This window comes from Rhea pennata, chromosome 3 (assembly GCF_028389875.1).
Source record: "Rhea pennata isolate bPtePen1 chromosome 3, bPtePen1.pri, whole genome shotgun sequence".
Lineage (NCBI taxonomy): Eukaryota > Metazoa > Chordata > Aves > Rheiformes > Rheidae > Rhea > Rhea pennata.
This window is the reverse complement of record NC_084665.1, coordinates 125726638-125748424: the sequence shown is the minus strand read 5'-3', so window position 1 is coordinate 125748424 and position 21787 is coordinate 125726638. Positions and strand designations below refer to the sequence as shown.

The 21787-nt window shown below is 42.1% G+C and overlaps 1 protein-coding gene across 1 annotated transcript in view; it reads left to right on the top strand.

Annotated features, from left to right (window-relative positions):
• Nucleotides 1–3215: 3215 nt before the first annotated feature.
• PKHD1 (PKHD1 ciliary IPT domain containing fibrocystin/polyductin) overlaps nucleotides 3216–21787 on the top strand; it is a 264433-nt gene continuing 245861 nt past the window's right edge. The window contains exons 1-12 of the mRNA XM_062573127.1: nucleotides 3216–3280; nucleotides 3597–3691; nucleotides 5137–5281; nucleotides 6250–6349; nucleotides 10461–10518; nucleotides 13079–13157; nucleotides 15441–15515; nucleotides 18018–18082; nucleotides 18453–18492; nucleotides 19061–19131; nucleotides 21051–21152; nucleotides 21432–21527. Of these exons, the coding sequence (XP_062429111.1) occupies nucleotides 3216–3280; nucleotides 3597–3691; nucleotides 5137–5281; nucleotides 6250–6349; nucleotides 10461–10518; nucleotides 13079–13157; nucleotides 15441–15515; nucleotides 18018–18082; nucleotides 18453–18492; nucleotides 19061–19131; nucleotides 21051–21152; nucleotides 21432–21527 (991 nt within the window). The remainder of the gene's footprint in view (nucleotides 3281–3596; nucleotides 3692–5136; nucleotides 5282–6249; nucleotides 6350–10460; nucleotides 10519–13078; nucleotides 13158–15440; nucleotides 15516–18017; nucleotides 18083–18452; nucleotides 18493–19060; nucleotides 19132–21050; nucleotides 21153–21431; nucleotides 21528–21787) is intronic.

The following is a 21787-nucleotide window of genomic DNA, read 5'->3' as shown; positions in this document are numbered from 1 at the left end:
CCAGGGTCACCCTTGGCTTCTGGCTCATCCTTCCTCATGGAGCAGCTAGTCCTTGCTGTGCCTTGTGATGAAAACAGATTTCTGCCTCAGACCCTGGGTCTTGTGACTTCTGGTAGCGAAGTTGCTACTCATGGTGAGAAAGCATATGTAGAAGGAAAGGGGTAAAGACTTTGATGCAAGTTATCATTGTATTTGAGGATTGTCTTTTTTTCTGACTATATAAATATACGTATGTATACATTTGGATTGCTCCTTATTCTGACCAAGCCTGCAGTGAAACTCTGGCTAATACGTAAACTGAGTGTAGACTTTTGGGTAGAATGGGGTTAAATTTCACTGGGTTCCTGTAATCACTGGCTATATGCAGTTGAGGCATAAGGGCTTGGTCCAAGAACAAACCAAACCCAGCGAACAAACCAAATCCAGTGTTGGACAGATCTCCAAAACTCTCCTGAAAGCTGGTCACCCATGACTTCCTGCCACTGTGTCTCTGGGTTGAGGCCAGGGAAGAACGAGAAAGGAAGAACACGCAAGCCTGTTTCACCTCCCTTTGGAGATGAGGTAAGAGCATGCATACATACTGCTGGTGTTCGACTGGTGCGTGGTAACTCATTAAACCGTGGTTGTGTTGTTGTGTCGCAGAGCTCCCTGTGAGTTTCAATGGAAACTTCCATGTAGGCATCCATATTAATGCAGAGCCGGCAGGTTTGGTATTAATACAGGTGTCCAGCACCTGACTAAGGCTGTTTTTTTCTGTCGGTCAGGGGAGGGGCATAGTTCTCCACGGGGTGAGTCAAAGCCGCTCCCTGTCTCACCACTGACTCTGTAAGGACCTAAGGGAGTGCAGGTAGCTAGGGTGGACTCCAGTGGTCTGCAAATGCCTTGATAAGAGTTCCTGCCAAGCTCAGAGTTTCCTAGTAACAGAATCCATGGAAGGATAAAATTGAGAGTATATAAGAAAACCTCAAATTTCACCTGCTGTGAAAGCCACTCCCAGGTCAGATGTCAGCATACCAAAACCCATCATTCGATCAATTTTTGTTGGGGGTGGTGGAAAGAGAAGAATAAAAAGGATTAATTGTCCTGTGGGAGGATCTAGTTATATATCAAGGGGGGGAACAATTCCAGGTTATTTGCTTTGTGGTCATGAAAGACTTGGAACAAAATAGTTAATAATAGTGAGTAGTTTATGTTAATAATTAAGCTTGCCCAATGAACAGGCCTGAGCTCTGTCTGTGACGGGCATCAAACCTGCTAAGAAACTAGTGAGGTGGTTTTCAGCAAAATGCAGCCAGTGACCCATGCGGGGACTGATTTGAATGCCTGACACAACCGTGGACCTGAAATTGCAGTAGGGCAGGTGTCAAAGGGATGGAACTGCTATTCTGGTATCTGTACTTCCATATTTTGCTCATTTGAAGAAGGGAAGAAAAGCAAATAGAATAAGGTAAGTAATACTAAAAGAAAAAAATCTCAAAGAAGAGTAATAGCAATAAACTCAAATGATCTTTCATATGCCCGCTTTGAAATGCAAGGTCTGCATGCATCAAGGCTGTGGATTCTGACCTCTACAAATTCAATCTTAAAGCCTGCAAGGAATATAGAGTGGACAGTTAAAGCAGCACTTGCAATATCATAGACAGTAGAAGCAACATTGCTGCTCCAATATTTTACATCACTTTCAAATTCTGGTCTAGCTATTCATGGGTTTGGATTTGCCAGAAAAGGCAGGGGGATAGAGTAGGTAATGCCGGATATTGTGTATGTATGTGCCTCATTTCTGCAGGCCAGGTGTGTTTATCAGGCGTGACTATGAAAAACATGCTCTTCACTTGGTGCTTTGCTATCGACTCTGTAATGAGAGATCACTTACCTCCCTTCAGCCGCAGCTTCGTCGTGGGTAAGGCAATGCCTTGGCTCTCAGAGCATCCTGCTCCTGCTGTGCTTTTCCTAGGGTGTTAAGCTGCAGCTCTTCCACTGTACAGCCCTAGGTATTAACTGCTCTTACCCAGCAGCTCTGAGGAAGCTGCTTCTTTGTGATTTTGTGACCATAATGCACAGCACTTGGATGATCTTAAAACCAACGTACTGTTTATGGTAATAGCAATATCACCATTTTAAGTGGGTTAAGGAGAAGCATATGAAAAGCAATCTGTTTTGCAATAAAGATCATCTGTCCTAGAGGTCTCAGCAGCTGACTTAGCTTCTTAAATGCCCACTGCAGGTGCCTTATACTCCACTCTGATCTCCATGAAAAAGCCCCACACTTTAAGAGAGGGATAGGTGCTCTGGAGACTGCACAATATCTGCCATCAGTGTTCAGTTTAGACCAGGAGTGCATTTTAAAGTGAGTCTTTCTGGCTCCACATTCGGTACTTTGTTTCATACCACAGAACTGTCTCAGTGTACAAACTGAAGTCCATGCTGGAGCCAGATGCTTGTGAAATCCCAGTTCAGAGTCTGAGATGAACCTTTTGAGATCATTTCTGAGCGCTGAGCTGATGCTCTTTGCAGGTGAGTATTGCGGAAGTATTATCCCCAACCACGCTGGTGATGCAACAACTGCAAAATGCAGTGCTTCTGAGTTAGGTAAAACTTGACTGAGCACGAGGGATGCAAAGGTGTCTCTAAGTGGTGTTGGATGCTATGAGATAGTGATTGCAGCATGTTGGATTTTTGCAACCCTTATTGGTGGCTTTTGGTTGTTCTGTTTCCGTAGTTAGCGGGCATTTGAGGGTGGGAGCCTGGATTTGTTGTTGATTGCTGCCATTCTACTCGAGCTCCTCTTGTGCTTGTTGATTTCCATTTGCTCAACAGTCTTACGATTCTTTACATGTTGATATCAAGAGTTCATGCTGCATGTCAAATATTTGGGTTTAGATTGGTCAGTATTGTTACGTGAGACTGCACTGACATGTGGTTAAAAAGCTGGAAAGTAGCTGAAATGCTAGATAGCAAAGTAGGTATCACTGTAAACAAGAGCTTCTTAAAAAAATCTGAACACTGGGTGGCAGTTTCATAACTGTTGATCATCTCCATCCTCATCAGAGGATGAGGGCCTCTAAAACAAATGCTAAATCACCTGAAGTATTCGATGCATTTATGGAAGAGACTATCTAACAAGTTGCAGGTGACTTTATTTCATAAAGCAGGAGTTCCTTTCCAGCCTAGTGTTTCTCTTTCCTAAGAACTTTTGCAAGAAAGAGCTGGACAAGATGTTTCAGAGCCAGAAATGGATCTGTTATGTTGGCCGTTCTATGTTTGGGGACAGTGCACAGAAGTGAGCAAGCACATTTCTTTGAGTGCTGAAGCAAATGAAGTTTATCGGTTTTGATTTTTGAGGAGAACAAGACACTTGGACTGTGGTTCAGTCCAAGTTCAAAAAGGATAAGAAAAACTCTCTGAGAAGCAGGACTCTTACATAGGGTAGACAGTTTGGTGTAAAAAAGGCAAATAATATGGCAAATTCACATGCCTGTGAAGGAGAAATAAGGTGGAGAGTGGGATTGCAGAAGGACAGCTATTGGGCCAATAAAATATGCTTTGTCCTGAATGAGATGGTTTTGATGTTCATATTATACTTCAGCCTGATGTAGTTGGATTATTTTTGCAGTGACAGCTACAGGACTGCATATTAGGCCCCGAGAGGGTAGTATTGCTGGAGGAACGTGGATTACTATTACCCTACCTGGTGAGTTTTTAACTCATAAAGCACATGACAAAATAATAGAATCAACTCTGTTCTGAGGTTTTGAGGTGGAGTGACAAATTCCAGGTAACAGATACAGAGGCTATGGCACCCAGAACACAAAATTGGTTTGAAATTACTGCTTCATAAACCATTGTTGATGACTACCTGTTTAAATCTTTCTTTTCAAGTGACATAAACCTGATTTGTGCCTAATTTCTGTAGCCCTAGGCTAGAAAATCTCTTCCTTCCCCCCAAGTTCCCTAAAAAAAAAAAAAAAAAAAAAAAAGGAACACTGAAAGTCCGTACCATTCATAGGTCCACTGAAGCTGGAACTTTAGAAACAGTGGTGATAAACATAAGATCTGGGTAAAAGCCAGACTGATATGCCTTGCTGATCTGTGCCAAAACTACTAAACCCAACTACCCAAAATTAAACCTGATTTATTTTTTCATGAGTGCTGAATATTGACTCTCTATCAAGAGATTTAGTTCCCAGGACAATCTTATGTTCTCTCCTGTTCGATTCAGATGTTCAAGTTCTGACTTGGTTGTTTACAGCTGTGATGAATGACATCTGCCTGAATTGAGCGTTATGTCCCTTTGGTGAGGATGAGCCAGAAGAAGGGGGAGCTCGTGTCGTCAGCGGGAGACGTGCCCACCACAGCACTGTGTGGCAGGCAGGGAATCACATGTGGGATCTCACTCTTCAAGCTCTCTGTGACACATTTTAGGGGCACAGAAGGCAGACAGCTAGGCTAAAGGAGAAAACACCTTCCTAGGAGCAGGAGGGACTGTGTAGTTGACTGCAAATTGAGGAACCACTGGTGTGTTAAAGACTGCTTATGTCTTTAAAACACACCAGTAAGCTGGGAACCACCTATGAAAATACAGTGTGTAAGGTACACTTGCTTAAAAATGTTCTTTATTTCTAATTTGTATGACTAAGTTACAAAAGGTAAGCATGTTAATTTATGTTTGGACAAAATTTAGCTTTCTGAAGTTGAAAACATTTGGTCTTTTGGACAGCTTGCTCTAAAGAAACAGATTAAGCAGATTCACCTTACAGCCCAAGCCAACCTAAGGTCCTATCAGTGTAACTGTGTGAAGGGGATGTGAAACAACCGGTTTTGCAGGTACTTTAAATACTTATGGGCATGGTGGTTGCTCCAGTGTAGATGGCTGAGGAGATTAAAACTCCCAATAGAATATGTGTGGGAGAGACCAGGTATTGCTTCAGAGAAAGAAAAGCCAGGAGCTGCATGGGAAAATGAACTTGGGTTTAATATGAAATTGGTCAAACCTAGTTTAAGAAACCCTGATTAGGAGCCTCAAGCACTGGTGCTAAAGAGACAGTGAATTTCACATTCAATTTTTATATCATATGTGAATGAATGTGCGTGATCATGTCCTCACTGATCTCTTCTGGTTCATTTTCGATTGCTTAGGTTCAACATCCCACCAGCTAGAGCATCCCTTCTCAGCCTATGGGTCCCAGCTGGAGGTGTCCCTAGTGAATCCAGGCCTGCCCAGGCTACCCTGTGACGTCGCTCCTGTATGTTTTGACTTATCCACCATAAGATGCAGGACAAGGTATGATTCTTAACTATTGGGTGAGTAGACTTCTGTCGCTTGTCTAGTAGGATCCTCACTTTCTTTGTGTCCATACAAGCAGTTTGGGAGCGTAAGGGATTCTTATGGCTGCTACTATCACTGCACCTGAGCATCTCATAAGCTGTGCTGCATTTATACTTGCTTCAACTTAAGGATCTCTAGCATGTGTGTCTGACAGACAGGCTTGGGGAAGCTAAGACTCAAATACTCAAAGGCTTTAGGCCTAATTCTTATTTAAATGCTTAATTCCAAGAAAATCTAGAGATTTCACCACCTTTTGGTGTCCTTGGCCTATTTAAGATCATAAGAAAACTGTGGGAGAGCTGGAAGCAAATATGGTTCTGCGTAGTGACTGAGCAATCCAAGCTTCTTTTCCAAACTCCAAAAACATAATTTCAAAGATCTTTTTCTTTGACTAGAAGATTAAATGCCTCTCAAGAGGCTGTAAGAGGGACCCTAATGGGGCTCTTCCATCTCTTGCTTCTGTGATTTAGCTGGGAGTTATTTCTTCTGTTGAATGTTATGATGAGAAACTATGTACATTAAGGATGCATCATTAATTTACAAACCAGGATCAAGCTGCCCTGTAAATCTAGGCAGCCCTGGGTTATTTTAATACTAATGAATAACAATTAGTTATTAGTATTAATGAACACTAATGAGCATGTATATGTTTTGCATTTCTGTACAATTTGGATAGTTAGAGTTCTGATATACCCCTGTTACCATCTGCACTTATCTGGAATTTCTTGCTGTGTGTCCACATTTCTTTTTAATTTTAGCTTTTGAGAGTAGACTGTTTGGGCCTATATAGCATAGTGTAAATTTTCTTTGCTCTATCAAAGCCTCAGTGGACCTGACAAGCATAAACCCCATGAAGGATCTGGTATTTACTTAAAAATAAACCTCATTCTGTATAAAAATAATGTATTTTTTTTTCCATCCAGGTCTTCACCTCAGGAAGGTTTGTACTATGTGGAGGTGATCTCTGAAGGACGAGTAATTAACAATTTGACTGGAGTAGAGAAAGACAGCTATACTTTCAAGGTAACCACCAAACAAGGATACAAGTGATAATAAGAATTCAATACACTGAAGAGAGTCAAACTTTAGACTTGACATCACAGCAGGGATGCTGAAATAAGGTCTTTCATACTGCGTGTCAGATTGCGTGTCAGGACAGGAAGTTAAGATGCTACTTATGTCCTTTAAAATGAAATGTGTCAAGGCACTCAGTGATTCGTCTGGCACTAGATAGACTAGGTGATTTAGGAGGTCTTTCTGAAGCAAAAATCTAGTTCCCTGTTAACCTGTTTTTTCACTTATTAAGCCCTGCAGTAGGAAGACGCTACTGTGAATCTTTAAGCATTGCTGAGAAAAGTTGTCTAAGCAATCAGCCATGCTTTCCATGAATCTCATGGCCTTATTTTCCAGAACATTCAACTTTCAACTGATTGTGTTTGGAAAGGTGTACACGATCATGCTAGAACTGTATATGGAAAGCCATAGTCTTACCAAGCAAAGACCAAAAGCAGCTAATGAACCCTGAGGCATAAGTTTAGACAATTAAAAATCACATCAGTTTGAAATGTTTTGGCAAAACTTAGGTGTTTTTGTTCTTGATCCGAGACCCTTTGACTTTGTTCCTGTTGGAAATATCAGTTAGAGCCATTCATTTTCATTTGGAGATGAAGTTAGAAATCAGGATACCATGTTTCAGTGGATTCACGGGGCTATGGAGAGGTACGTTTTGCACACAGCTGTACTGGCTGGAGATGCTACCTCAGTCTTCCTGGAGGTCTCTTTATCTGCCCCTTTTTGGCTATGATTGCTCACACTGCTGCAGAGCAGTTCATATAGTCACATAATCACAGACTCAACAGGTTGGTCAGGACCATGGGAGGTATCTAGTCCAAATTCTTGATGAAAGCAGGGTCAGCTATGAGACTAGACCAGGTTGCTCAGCTGACTTGAAAATCTCCAAGGATGAAGATTTTACAGCATTCTAGGGCCCGTGTTCAAGTACCTGTCTGTCACTGTCACAGTTCTCGTGAATGATCCCAGTCCATTTTACATGAAGGCAGCTATGCAAACACAAACAATGGACAGACACAGTTTTAACCTAACTCGGACAATTCTAGCTGAACTGATCTGAGGGGCTCAAATGATTGCTTCTCCTGGGATTACTCTCCAAGCTGTAGAGTGTTAGCATATAGCCAGTCAGCACTGTCAGGTAACGAAGGGCAGGAATACCTCCCATGGGCACACTGATTTCAGAAAAGGGCTTCTCTCCAGGCCTATGAGAGCTTTTCACTCCACCCCCCTCCAGCAAAGTATTTATCACCCTTGGCTCTCAACGATAAAATAAACTGTCTTTGGAGGTGGTGGAGTATGGTGATGTTAGAGCAGTTAATGATGATGGTGTCAGGGACTCTTGCAAAGAGGAATCCTTAACACAGATGTTTGCTTGAGGATGAGGCCTGGTGTGTTTGGAAGTCACGTCCCACCTCTATGCTAACTTTCAGTATCAAACAAGAAAGCCCAGTGTTTCAGTAAATGGCACATTAAAGCTGACGAGTCATTGGGTGGTTCAGCTAGCTTAGAGAGCTGATGAAAAATCACCAGGGGATGCTGTTAATGAGACACATTCCAAGCTAAATAAAACACAATGTGTCTCTTTGTTTTGGGACTGGGACCTGGGAGCTATGTGTATTAAAAATTAATTTTCCCTCTGCAGTAGACTGAAAGAGCCTGCTGCAGGCAGCAGCAAGTCTGAACAGCTCAGACTTTAGTGTCAGCTAGTGGCCCCGGATTTCCATGCTGCTTTTTGACTTCTTTCTCTGCATCAGCTCCAGGCCAGGGTATGGTGGGATACTGCCTTTACTTCTCTGCAGTGACCAGCACTATAGTCAGTGTGTGGCTATTCATTCATTTTTCATGTAACCATGACCAAAAGTCTGGGCTCTGAAAGGGAATAGTATTCAAGGAATTCTTGGACAGAACATGCAGTGGAGTCCTTGATTTGATTCTCGAAATGCAAGTTGTTTAAGCTATTTATAGGTGTGACAGCATCATCCACAAGCAGACGTGAGGATTGGAGATGGCTCAAAAAGGAGGTTGGGGAGGATGGAGATATGTGAAGAAGGCTCTGAGAAACCTGGGAGGCTGGAGACAGAGAATAAACACGTAGGGAAAACCTACCTTGCTCAGTAGGGCTAATGAAATTGAGTGGTTGTTACCTTAAATGAAATCAGGATTTAGCCAGTACTGCAGACCAAATCTGTGAAGGTGTTTGTAGCTCCTGAGAAAGCAGATGGATAAATAGATTTTACAAAATCTGAACAACCTAGGTGTCTTGGTAGAACAGCTATAGCTCAACACCCCTAAATACCTTGATAGATCTGACCCTCAGCTTTTACCTGGTACTCTTCATCACCAGGGTGCAGAATGCTACAGGGGAAAGACGACGGCACTACCCCTGCGTTCCAGAGCAGATAACTGAAACAAAGCACTGGAGTGGTTTTTTGTGTGTGTTTTTTTCCTCCCCCAAGGTCTTCCTGTGATTTCCACGGCTGTATCTGTATTAGCTAGTGAAGCAGGTCAGGATGTACACTCCAGCTGTGCCTGGAATTGCACTAAGGATTCAGTACTTGGGTGGTTCTTTCTACTTCTCCTCCAGATGCTGCCAGACTGTTCCCCACAGACAGTGTGGATGAGGCTGTCTTCTTTTTAGTGTAGGTAGAAAGAATTTCCCTACATTGATACAAACTATATATTTTTCTGGGCCAAACAACAGGTTCTAGCTTACAGTGTGAGCTGAACAGCTATTTTATTTACTAATAGAACCTTAGTCCAAGAGCTCACATTCCCTTTCCACATTCCTCCTTATGGCCTTGGCAAGGTAGCTAGCTCTGTTTCATTGGCTATCTAGGTATTTTCCTACTGAGGTCAGACTACAGCGCCTCAGGTATATCTGCTTGCTGTCAGAAGACGTTCAACTACCCAGCACACGTGTCCTCAGCGCTAGATGATACCTGGATGTATCTGGATGGTATCTAGATCCTGGACTTGAGTATAAGACAGTTTTCTGCTGCTGAAAGCCTCCATGTATTTGGTCCTGTTGGGCTTCCTTTCTGCAGATTGTGGACAGGGCCGTTTACAGAAAATATTGACTGCGTGTGAGTTAACAGCATGTTGAGGACCATGTGTGCTTCTTATACTTGCCTGAGTAGTGTTCTCTCACACAGCACCATTTGAATAGGATTGCTGCCAGCCTAGACAAACAGTTGCTAGAGTTAATCTGGCTGAAAAAGTCTCATAAACAGATTTTAGTGTAAGCTACAAAAAAGGAATAGGTTTGCCCTGCCCATTGAAAAGTCAGGTTAGGTATGAGTGTCTTCCATTTACTTTGGGAGTTTGAGGATATCCCTTCCACATTTGGAAAGGATCCCTGTATGCGTCCCATCTTCTGAGAAGATTTCCTCCAAGCAGAATACCTCTGCTCCTTTTTGGACTCTGTTCAAATCAAAAATAGTACCCCAGATAAGATTTCCAGTATTTCTGTGCTATTTCTTCACAGAAGGGAAGATATTGCTTTCCTGAAGAAACTTCTAATGTATTATATTACGTTAAGATGGAGGTCAAATTGGGCCAATATAAGTATTTTCCTTAACTAAAGTGCTTCTGGTACTCAGCAAGCTTGTTGAAGGCCAGCTTGGATATCTCTTCTGTGATGCAGAAATAGTTTTTAAGAACATCTTATTGGGGCAAGGGGGAAGGGATTGAAGCCACCATGCCAATGCAAAATGGAGGCATTGACTTTAAACAATGCATAGCTTAGAGTTTTTTAAACCCATCTTTTATGAATAATAAACATCTAGGCTTGTCTCAAGCCGAGGTGAACAACTTGAGCATGGACAAAAGAGAACGCAGAAATAGCAGCAGGTCAGATTAAATGCAGAGGGAGCAAAACTCTTGAGTAAGAAGGATACATCTAGACTTACTTCCTTTTCAGAGCAGGACTCCACTTCAAAGATCAAATCCCAAAGTGTGAATCTCTGAAATGTGGTTGCCGACTGTGTTGTGAGCAATATGTAATCAGATCTTGTCAAGCTGCTGTGAAAACGACTGCCATTTAACTACAAATTTCTCCTTGCAGTTCTCTGCTGCGCAGACACCTGTGGTTTACCAAATTAGTCCACCATCTGGTGTTCCAGGTATGGGATCTTTCTTTAAGATGGAGCCCACTTTAATTATTATTTGATGTTCCCTACTGTCTTTCTCCTTATGAGGGGGCTATCTTGCTGGGGATTAAAATGGGCACCTCCAGAACTTAATGTCCAGGCTCATGCTGAACAGGAAAATGGATTTTAATAGGGGAAAAGTTTTCTGCATTGGGTACAAGCAAAATATGTAATGCATAACAACCACTGGGGCATTTGGCACTTGGTCTCTATAGCTCAACTCTGCCCTAGCAGAGAAATGTTGTTCAGTATAGAGATATAATTAATTGATCTCAATTCTTAAGTAATCCATCCTATTTCTTTCATAGTATTTTTAACAAAGATTAACTATTAGGTGCTGATTTTATAACACCCTACACACTTGTGTTTAATGAGACTTCAAAGTTATCATAGAATCATAGAATCAGTAAGGTTGGAAGGGACCTCTGGAGATCATCTAGTCCAACCTCCCCGCTCAGCAGGGTCACCTACAGCATGTCAGACAGGGTTGCATCCAGGCGGGCCTTGAAGATCTCCAGAGAAGGAGACTCCACAACCTCTCCGGGCAACCTGTTCCAGTGCCCTGTCACTCTCACAGGGAAGAAATTCCCCCTCACGGTCAGGCGGAACTTCCTGTGCTTCAATTTCTGCCCATTGCCTCTTGTCCTGTCACACGGGATAACTGAAAAGAGTTTGTCCCTGCCCCCTTGACACCCTCCCTTCAGGTACTTGTACACATTGACCAGATCCCCCCTCAGTCTGCTCTTCCCCAGGCTGAACAGGCCCAGCTCTCGCAGCCGTTCCTCATAGGGCAGATGCTCCAGCCCTCTGATGATCTTCGTAGCCCTATGCTGGACTCTCTCCAGTAGCTCCATGTCTCTCTTGTCCTGGGAAGCCCAGAACTGGACACAGTACTCGAGATGAGGCCTCTGCAGGGCTGAGAAGAGGGGCAGGATCATTTCCCTCGACCTGCTGACAACACTCTTCCCAGTGCACCCCAGGATACCATTGGTCTTCTTGGCCGCAAGGGCACATTGCTGGCTCATGGTCAACTTGTCATCCAGCAGCACTCCCAGGTCCTTCTCTGCAGAGCTGCTTTTGAGCAAGTCAGCCCCCAGCTTGTACTGGTGCCTGGGGTTATTTCTCCCCAGGTGCAGGACTCTGCACTTGACCTTGTTGAACCTGAGCAGGTTCCTCTCTGCCCAACTCTCCAGCCTGACCAGGTCTCTCTGAATGGCAGCACAGCCCTCAACTGTATCAGCCTCCTCCCAGCTTGGTATCATCAGTAAACTTGCTGAGGAGGCACTCTGACCCCTCATCCAGGTCATTGATGAAGAAGTTGAACAGGATGGGACCCAGTATTGAGCCCTGGGGGCTGTCACTAGCCCCAAAGTCTTATCTGAAAAGACAATCACTGGTGCTGGTCTGAACAGTTAACTGCTGTTTGGAAAACATGTTTGTTTTTTTTTTTTCTTCCCCTGCTACTATTCTGTTGGCATTTCCAGGCTTTCTGAGAAAACTTGCTTCCGAAGTTTATTTCCAAAGTCATGATCAATCAAAATATTTTGGTCTCTTGTGAGTGTAGAGAGGTACTTTCTGAGATTTAGAAGCACCTAAGTGATCTAATCACCTAAACCTACTTGAAAGTAATTGGAACCTAGGAGTGGATTTCAGCTCCAGATTTACATGCCTTGCTTTAGGGAATCTATAGGGTTGTTTCTCCATGTTAGTCACATGTCTGACCTCCCAATATGGTCAGTGCGGAAAAAGAAAGTGACTCGAAGCATCTAGTACTATTTGAGATGTCCTGGAGGGAGGGGTTCATCTGGCCAAATGTAGGTGTTTGAATCACTGTGATATTTTTTGACCATATACATTAGACTGCTACTGTCTATAATGAACTCAGAAACCCAACACACAAGGGGAGAGAGATGTATTTATCTACGATGTAAATACTTTAAGTAAAATATCTCTTTTTTTTCATTTTAAACTGTTTATTCTAGGTATTTCTTTATTGTATTATATTCTACTTATTCCTCTGTATGACCACTTTTCTTGTTTAAGTCCCTGCTTCACTGCAGTCCTTGAAAAGGACTTGTACATTAAAAAAAAGTTATTCTGAAGTCCTTTTTTAGGCCCTGACCCTGTCTATCATACGAAAGCAGCACACCATTATTCAGTGCATGTGGGTGGTGCTATCTACCTGCCTCATGAGGTTCTGCAGTGGAGCTCAGTTAGGAGATGGTTTTTAGTTAACAAAACATGTTGAGGGGAATATTTTTTTCAGTACCAATGCTAGAGATCTGCTGAAAAATCAAGAACGGACATTTTTTGTGTGAAACAAAGAAGGGTTGTTTATGGATAAGTGAATTGAGTGCCAGGTCACCTTGAACTTTGATAGAAATAGAGAATGGATGGCAATGCAGCCAGCTGGGCCACTCCTCTACAAACTTTGCAGAGACCAAGAATTTCTCTTCTTCGGTTCACCAAATGTGCAAATAAAAACATTCTGCTTTTAAAAGACTCTTTTTATTTTCCATTTCTTTTCAAACAGGAAATTTAATAGAGCTCTATGGGAAGACAATTACTGAAAGATATGAAACCCTGGACTTCAATGTTGATTATATCGATGGGTAATTATATATAAGCAGCTACCTGACCCAGTCCCTAAATTAGCATTTCTTCTATCAGCCTCCTTGACAGCAATAAATTGCAACCAGTTGGCCCAGAATTGCCATTTCCTTCTTTTGTGGTTTATTGCAGCTCATGAGTTGGGCTCCAGCAAACTTTGTTAATCTAATTGCAACTGGTCCATTAAGCTAGTTGGTTTGTTTACTGGCAGCACAGTCAATCACAGCTCAGTGTGAACTGTACTGTAATTGCGTCTGGTTGTTGTAGATTTTATTTTGGCTAGCAAATTAAAATTTAACTAATTAAAATAACGTCAGAATCTAAAAGTTAAATAAATTTTCCCTTCCATTTGCATTTTTAGATATACTTTAGTTTGAAACAGATGCTCTCATAGCGAGTCAAAAGGCAGAGCAGAAGTTTTTTGAGACAAAGTTTGATTCTCCACCACTTTAAACCTTCTCTGGCCACTTCCCATCTCTGAAGGAAGGTTTGATTTTTATTTCCTGTTGCTTCTGTGGTTATACACAACACAGAAAAAGACATACATTTTCAATTTTTACATGATTCCAATACAATAGGACTTTAAGCACAGTGAGTCCAAAATGAATATAATGTTGACCTCAGATCCAACATATATATTTCCACATGTGTGGAAATATTCTCATACTTTTACTGGGTTCTGTTTTCCTTGCTCTTATGACCACAGCCATGGACCACTAAGCCCAGGTGGATACTTTAAAAAAAAAAAAAAAAAAAAAAAAACAAAAAAAACCTACTAAATTATAGTCACTCTGGCATTTTAGGAACCAGCTGAGGACTCAGGGAAGGTGTATATCCTCACTAGTTACCTGGAAGTCCTAATTACTGATGTGCACATGTGGAGATGTTTGACCACTACACGTTTTTCAACTATTTCTCAGACTGGATAGAAAGTTCCCTTGATAAATAACTAAATTCTCTGTTAGTGAAAGTAAAAGTCTGTTGCAGATTCCTGGCTCACTAATTACACCTGTTTATCAGCCCTACATTTTTGTTCCTTTGATACCCATTAATGCATCTTTTGTTTGATATTAATCGGTTCCACTTGCCTCTGGTGAATCCTTGATCAGTGGGAAGAAATGCTGGGCTGTCTGACTTCAGGTTGGATGTGCCTGTATGCTCCAATTGCTACATTACTCATTTACAGCATAACCTCACTAACAGCCAAAGAGGAAACGGCTTCAAAATCTTAGCATACCAAACGAGTCCATATCATAGCTTCGTAGGAACACTTGCCTCATATTTCCTTGTGTGTTAGTAAATATGTACTAGGAACTACTAGGGGAACTTGGACTTCACCAAGGCCATCTGTCACTCAGTCACCTCAGATAAGATTCAGGGCAAAAGAAGAAAGGATTTTTGCACTTATGAAGACGTTCTGTACTCTTTTCAGGCTTTGTAAAGGATACAATGCGATGCTAAGTCAATTGTCTCACAATACTGCAAAACGTTCCCATTTTTCCTTAAAAGAAAGATATCTAAATACTAGCAAACTCTATAAATAAAACCTCATACAACTGCACTCTGAAGCCCAGGTCATAGCAAAGTGTTTGCACTTCAGTAGGTTTTTAATTACACATTTTCCTTAATTGCTTGTTAATTCTCAAAGAATCATTATCACCCTTTGCTGCTTATGCTAATTACTGTGAATTTATTGCTCCCACCTGAATCCTCTTGTCCAGTAGAAGCTCTCTCTCTTTCCTTAATATTTATTTAAGGTGGGAATACTCCAACTCTTAAGAATGTGAGTGATTTCTCATTATGTTTGTTGGATTGTTTCCCCTCAATGAAATAGAGAAGCAACTGAGCTACACCATGAAGCAGTACAGCTGTACCAGCATAATAACACACTTGTGTTGCATGGTGCTTCTGGAAGGAAAGAGTGGGCAAAGATCTTCTGGGACCAAAGCTGCCAAACCTCCACTACAAGTGAAAGACACTACTTGTGTCTTTCAGAAGTAGCCAACATGTTCCTAAGACAGCTCTGCCACAGTTGTTATAGAGATGCATTTCCTGTAGAGTGAGGACCTTATTCATGCACTTTGCAGTATTAATATACTCCAAGATATAAGAGACTAGGGCTTATTCAGTTTTCTAGAAGATCAGTAAGTGCTGGATACAAATGAGGGGAAATTCCTCATCCTTTTGAAAATACTGGCTGCTCACTTAAATGTGAACATTATTTCAACTGAAAAGTTGTGTGTCTTATCTTAAAATCATGTTTCTCCTGTTTTTTTTCTACCTAGCCCAGCTATCCTTGTAGCAGAAGGAGATGGATGGACCAGTCTCTGCTCTTTTGCTGACAAGCAAACAAGAAGCATGTTAGTTCTTGACTGACCTTTGGTTTGTATTGGTGCAAAGACTCAGAACAGCTTTGCACAAATGTTTTCTTGGCTATTGGCAAAGCTTTACTTTTTCATAACGTAAAGGCCCATGAGGAGCTGACTATGAGGTCTATGACTGGGGCAAGTGAGGACTGCTGGCTCTCCTTGGTTGCAGAGAGGCTCTGTGGCCCTAGCTGTAACGCAGCGGGGCCAGAAATCTTGTAGTATGGCCTGGCTGCATCTAGGTTTTTGTTCAACTCCTAGTCTCCAAAATAGGGTAGCAATGTCCAAGCTGCCTTCTGGGAATGGACCTTGGGCAATGCAATCTAGCACAATGAATCTTACATGGATGTATTCTGAAGAGTGGGCTAGCTGACCTTGGACAAATGTGTGCAAATAGAGTTCTAACAGTTTAACAATATGGATGGACAGGGTCCAGTGAGCAAGTTCTGACGTGGCTCATTTCTTAGTATGGACATATCCTTATGTTCTGGAAGTAACAGCAGATGCTTCTGGACTTCTAGCTCTGTTACCACCTGTTGGATTACAGAAATGGCCATGGGCAGTGCAGTAACATTCCCTTTAGTGCCCTGTGCAGCCTCTCTTACACCTTGAGAGGTTACAGAAGGTCAATTCCTGGAAAAGAGCGGGGAGAGATATGTCTCTGCCTGCCTGCTGTTAAACTTGCAGTGTTGGCAGTGAGATGGGAGCAGGTAATGAACTGTGCCACATTTTTAATGAATGCAGAGCTTGTGGTCACTGAATAGCATTTTACTGCTTGTGCCTCTCTCAGTCCATGCTGCCATGGTAGGAGCATGACACAACCAATGTGTCTCAGCCATAGTAGTGCTGTCTCTGGTTTCTCCAGACTATGAGCAATGCGCTTCTTGAAATGACCAAGTCTTCAAAAAAGGGAGACTTGTGTTACAGGAAACTTATGTTACAGGGGACAAGGAGAAAATCCTCATCGCACAGAAACTGGTGCTAAGAGTCCTAGAGTCCTCAGTAGGCCCGCTTACTTTATTGTAAAATTTGCCCCAGCTCCCAGGAGGGGAACTTAAATGCAATTGTGGAGATGGGACTTGTGTTCTTCCATGGCTTTGGGAGGGGTTGATGTAAAGCTAACATATCTTATTTAATTGCTACTTGCTCCCACTTACAGATTTAGGGGCATGTAGAGAAGCAAGCAGAGGGAAGCACTGGAAAGTACCATGTTCTCAGGGAGGTGTTGGCTAGAAAAATGGGTCTGTCCCACTGGTTTATTTTAGTCTTGTGATTTCAAGAGCTGTAGGAGACATGGAAATGCCAAATAATCTAATCTTCCTGTCTCCTACTTCAGCTCATAATGTTCTTTCCCCTTTAATCACTTTCCTTTTACGTCCCCACCTTCAAGAGCTGTTCCTGTCTTGCTTAGTTTGCATCCCACATCCTTTGCTTCCTGCTCAGTAACTATAGCTCACCCGAGACCCTGAGCATTTATCCCCTGTTGCTGTGCAGGGGCAGATCCCTGCCATCAGAGGACTGACACTGCATGAGCTACTTGTTGCACCTTCAGTGGGGCAGAACGGGAAATACCTTGTCTGTGTGATGTGTTTTCACTGGAGTAGGTCTGGTCTTAACTCCTAGTGCCAGTCCTTAGCAATGAAAAGGAGGAATTCATAGAATCATAGAATCAGTAAGGTTGGAAGGGACCTCTGGAGATCATCTAGTCCAGCCCTCAAATTCAATAAGGATCTGCATCTGGCTCTTAAACTGTTAAATTATGTAGAAATGAAAAGTATGACCACTCTTTGTAAATTGTTTAAAGATTGTTTTATAGACCTATCCATAGCATCATTGGGTGTTTTTTTTCCCCCTTCCCCAAAGCAATTTCCCCATTTATGGCTCTTCTCCAGCTTGCAAACAATCATTTTACCCCTCTACTTAGAGGGTCAGTCCCCTCCATCTCATGAGGCTTGTTTTCCTTCCAGAGACACAGAAGGTCCAAACTGCCCTTCTCAAGCTTTACAGCAGGTGAAAAGGGAGAAGACTCAGTTTTAGGTTATCTCTAAACTGGGAGCCATATGTGATCTGCCCATCCCTTTGTGTAAATCCTAGGTCCTCTCTCTTCCTGACTTTTCCCTTCCTATTCATGCTTACCAGGTGTCCAGTCTTGTCTCACTTCAGAGGGATTGCTCGAAGTCACCAACAGGATCAACTTCTGGAAACAGGAATAATGGGACCGAACTGGAGAGCTGAATGGAGGGATCTTCCTAAGCTAGTCAGTTCTGTTGACAGTCAGTGGAGAGATAAATGAGACAGGAGCGAAACAACCTGTTCTGCTCCTTTTCTTTCTTTCTTTCTTCTTTTTTTTTTTCCTCCTCCTTTTTTTTTTTTTCCTAAAGAAAGCCAAGGTTGACTAGCTCAGATGTAAAAGTCAGTGTCTTTGCTTGGTCTGATGATTCTCCTTGTATTTTTCTGACCTTTTGAGAGTAAGAAGTGTCCTTTGTTTCTCTGCAGCTATCCTATTCGGGTGAAAGACGGACTGGGGACCCTGCAGTGCCGGGTGGAAGGGAACCACATAGGTCAGTGAAAAGGAAAAAAAAAAAAAAAAGCTTCTATTTCTGCAGTTCCTGAAACTCCCTGGGCAGAGGTGGAGAGTTTCTTACAAGTTTCTGTCCTGCCTCCTGGGTTAAGAATGTGACTCAGGGGTATTTGCATCTCCCGGCTATCTCTACAGCCTTTGGAGAAAATGATGTGGTGTGGATACGTCCAGGAGCACCTAAGTGATTTCACTTCTTTTCCGTCTTTACTCAGTTTACTTTCTTTTTTTTCCCTCTTTGTTCTTTCTTGTATGTGATGGACCTTCCTTTCCCTCTTGGGTTAACACAGAGAAATAGGTTGGATACTCACATTCACATTCCTGCCATAAATGACGTGTTTTCTCTCCTCCAGGGTCCCACAATGTTAGCTTATCAGTGTTTAACAAGGGAAGGTGAGTAAGAGAACTTTTCTCCGTTTTTCTGTGTTTCCATGTGAGAAGATGGATGCATTTTTGAGTCCAAGATAAGTGCATGAATTTTTACTGAAGATTGTATTTTTTCCTTCAAAATGAGATTTTGCTAATTTGAAAAGATGATCATATTAGGGATGAAAAGGGGGTGTATTCCTCCTGCAAAGCACCTCCACCTTGGAGTTTTAATACTTCAGCTTGAGTACCCAAAGCAGAAGTCATCTGTTAAGTGTAGCTGAATAAAATTCTTCCACTTCACTTTTATCCTGTTATCTAAATAGGGAAGAATGAAACCATAAAAAGAAAAGTGAAGTTGGGTTTTGACAATGTCAAAGTCATACTTCGTAATGGGAAAGTACTTCTAATAAAGCATTTCATCCATATAATGGAGTGCCTTGAATCAAAACCCCAGTGTGTGAGTGAAAGTTGTTGGTCCCCATAAAAATGTTCCACTGTTCATCTGGAGTGCAAGTGTCTAGTTCTGTGAAAAGGAGGTCTAATTCCAACTTAAATTCCCAGGGATCTCTCAGACATTTTCTTTCTCTTGCAGATCAGCAGTACACAAAGATGCTTGGCTCATCAGTGCCAAACAGGACCTTTTCTTGTATCAGACACATTCAGGTATTGCACTGATTCATCTCACTGTTTGCACTGTCCCCTGGCCATTCCAGACTGATCTAAGAAAAAACTCTTGCTGCTACTCTTCTCAAGGACATAGTCATGTTGTGCCCTTGTTCTAGGTGTGCATCTCCCCTGGTATGTTATGCTTTGTTGTGGACTGTTTGTACAAAAATGTGCAGGTAGAAAATTTCATGAAGACAAAATTTATGTGCTAAGGCAGGGTGTGCTGACTTAGGCTATAACCTGAATTCTCAGTAGATTAATGTTCACCTCCTAGGGTTGTCTTTGAACTCTGTCTGTGGTGGACAGTTCTGACTTGAGAGAGTCAACCAGAGAACAGCAGTGTGACAGGGTTTGGGATGGAGTGGTTTAATTCTTCTTCCTTGTCCTGTAGCAGTAATAGATTTGAGGTGTTGGATCTAGAGAAGTTTTATACTTTTCCCTCTTAAATCACACTGTATTTGGTAAGATTGCAATTTTAGTAACACAGTGGCCATAGGATTAGATAGATCACAGGAGGAGATGATGGAGATGTTTAGCCACTTGTAAAAGCTGAGTTGAGATGAAGGGCTGGTAAATGGCATCGTTACTGCACCATTGATTTGAAAATAATAAAGATTAAGGCATGCTAATATTTATAACCATGACATGACATTTCTAGCTATGTAGATAACGGGCAACAAAATCCTGAATATCTCCTCAATATAATGATTGTGAAAAAATAGTGGCAGAGATTTGAAAAGAACCTGTGCCTAACAGTCCTTTCAGAAGTAGAGGATCATGGGCTTTAGAGCTCTGGGCAGCGTTTGACCTCCAGTGGTTGCATAAAGCTGGAAGAGACCACATAGTTCACCTGCATAGGTCCCCTGAAAGGCTCAGTTATGTTTTTTTCCATTAAGGTTTGACCTGTTGAAGAATTGAAATTAATATAATGAACTCACAGTGTCTTATTGGATCTGAGCCATATTTATACTGTATCTGAGGAGCTTGGCTGAGGAGAGAACAAAATCATTTTTTTGTAACACAGTGAATGCATAAATTCACTTAATATATTGAATATAGCATATAACTTGTTTCACCAGTAGCTTCAAAGAACTTTGTAAAAGAAGGCAGTATCATTAGCATATTATTTACATGCGGGAAAACTGAGTCACAGTAAAATGAAATGGCCCTGCTTGGAGCTGTTTAGTAGGCTGGCAGAGGCTTAGTAGAAACAAGATCTGTCAGATCTACCTAGTAGACTATACTACTCTACTCAGTAGTCAATATTGTCAAAGTAAGGTTTTGAAACTGGATAAATTAGGAAAAAAAATGTAGGTCTGGAAAAGTTTATCTCGGCTTTTTCATTAGGCTTTTTTTCAAGACTATACAAGTGCTATTAAGTGCTCAAACTAGGACTGAGTGCAAAGTGAAAAACTTGTCATCAAGGAGAAAGGGTTTCTGGTGCAGAAGGGGATTAAGAGCAAATAAAGAGCAAATTGTGAAAGATTCTTGTGGTCATAATGTGGATGCTGATGGTCAGATGCTCAGCTCCCTGGATGTATCCCATAAGGACTGCTGGAAAGCACAGTAGCATCTAAATCTGGAGGTTAAATTCAGAAGTGAATCAGAGAGGTCAAAAGGATTAAAACAGTTCTGACTTCCACTTTTCAGAGTTCCTCAGTTGCAATCTGAGCTTGACAGACGCAAGACTGAGCAACAGTCCAGGCATTACAGTATTTCCACTGTCATGTGGCCAAGCTCTCTGTAATTTCTGTGGCTGCCAAGAGCTGAATGAAGGATCTGAGAAACCTATTTCATTCACAGGAGCCCATTCCTTTTGGAAACATTGCAAACACACTGATGGCTTTGACAGAAATAGGATTGGAATCAATCTTTCTCTTGCTCATGTTCAGATTCCCCCTTTCCTTCCTCTGCAGAAATAGCCTCTGTGTTTCCAGCTGGTGGAAGTCTCGGAGGAGGCACTGACCTCACTATTAGGGGGGATTTCTTTGAGGAGCCAGTGCAAGTCACTGTTGCAGGTAAGAGGAGACATGTTAAATGTTTTTCCAGTACAGTGTTATTGACATTGGCCACAAAACCCCAACCAGTATTCATGGATGGTAAGCAAGGGAGCTGTAATGCTCACCATCAGGAAGGCCTAGTTATTTTGACTGTGGGAATGAACCATTTTACTTGCTTGATGGTATAAGCCCAGGTTTCTGGGCTTGTTGACCCTTTTGGAAAGAAGATGGGCCTATTTTAAAGCCCAGTTGGATTTAAATCTCACATGGCATGTTGACTCCTTTTTCTGCTGCCAGGTGTCCACTGTAAAGTCAAGCACCTTTCTCCTCGGAAGATCAGCTGCACCATGGAGCCAGCTGGCAAAGGGAGAAGGCTTGCTGCCCCACAACCAGGTGTAGTAATTGTATAACTAAAAGTCCAAACAGGCAAACATACAGAAATGGAGAGTAGCAACCACTTGGTTGTAAATATGCTGAAGAAACAGGCTTTCCAAAATGCTCTCTGCTTCAACATCAAGATAGTTTCTCCTAGATTCAATAACAAGAGCAGGAAGGGAGGAGAGCTCAGCCCACCACTTGCAGAGAGGCTATGGCAGAAGGAAGCTCAGCCTGGTGTGTAAAGCCATTGAAAATGAGGCAAAAAAAGGAATGGG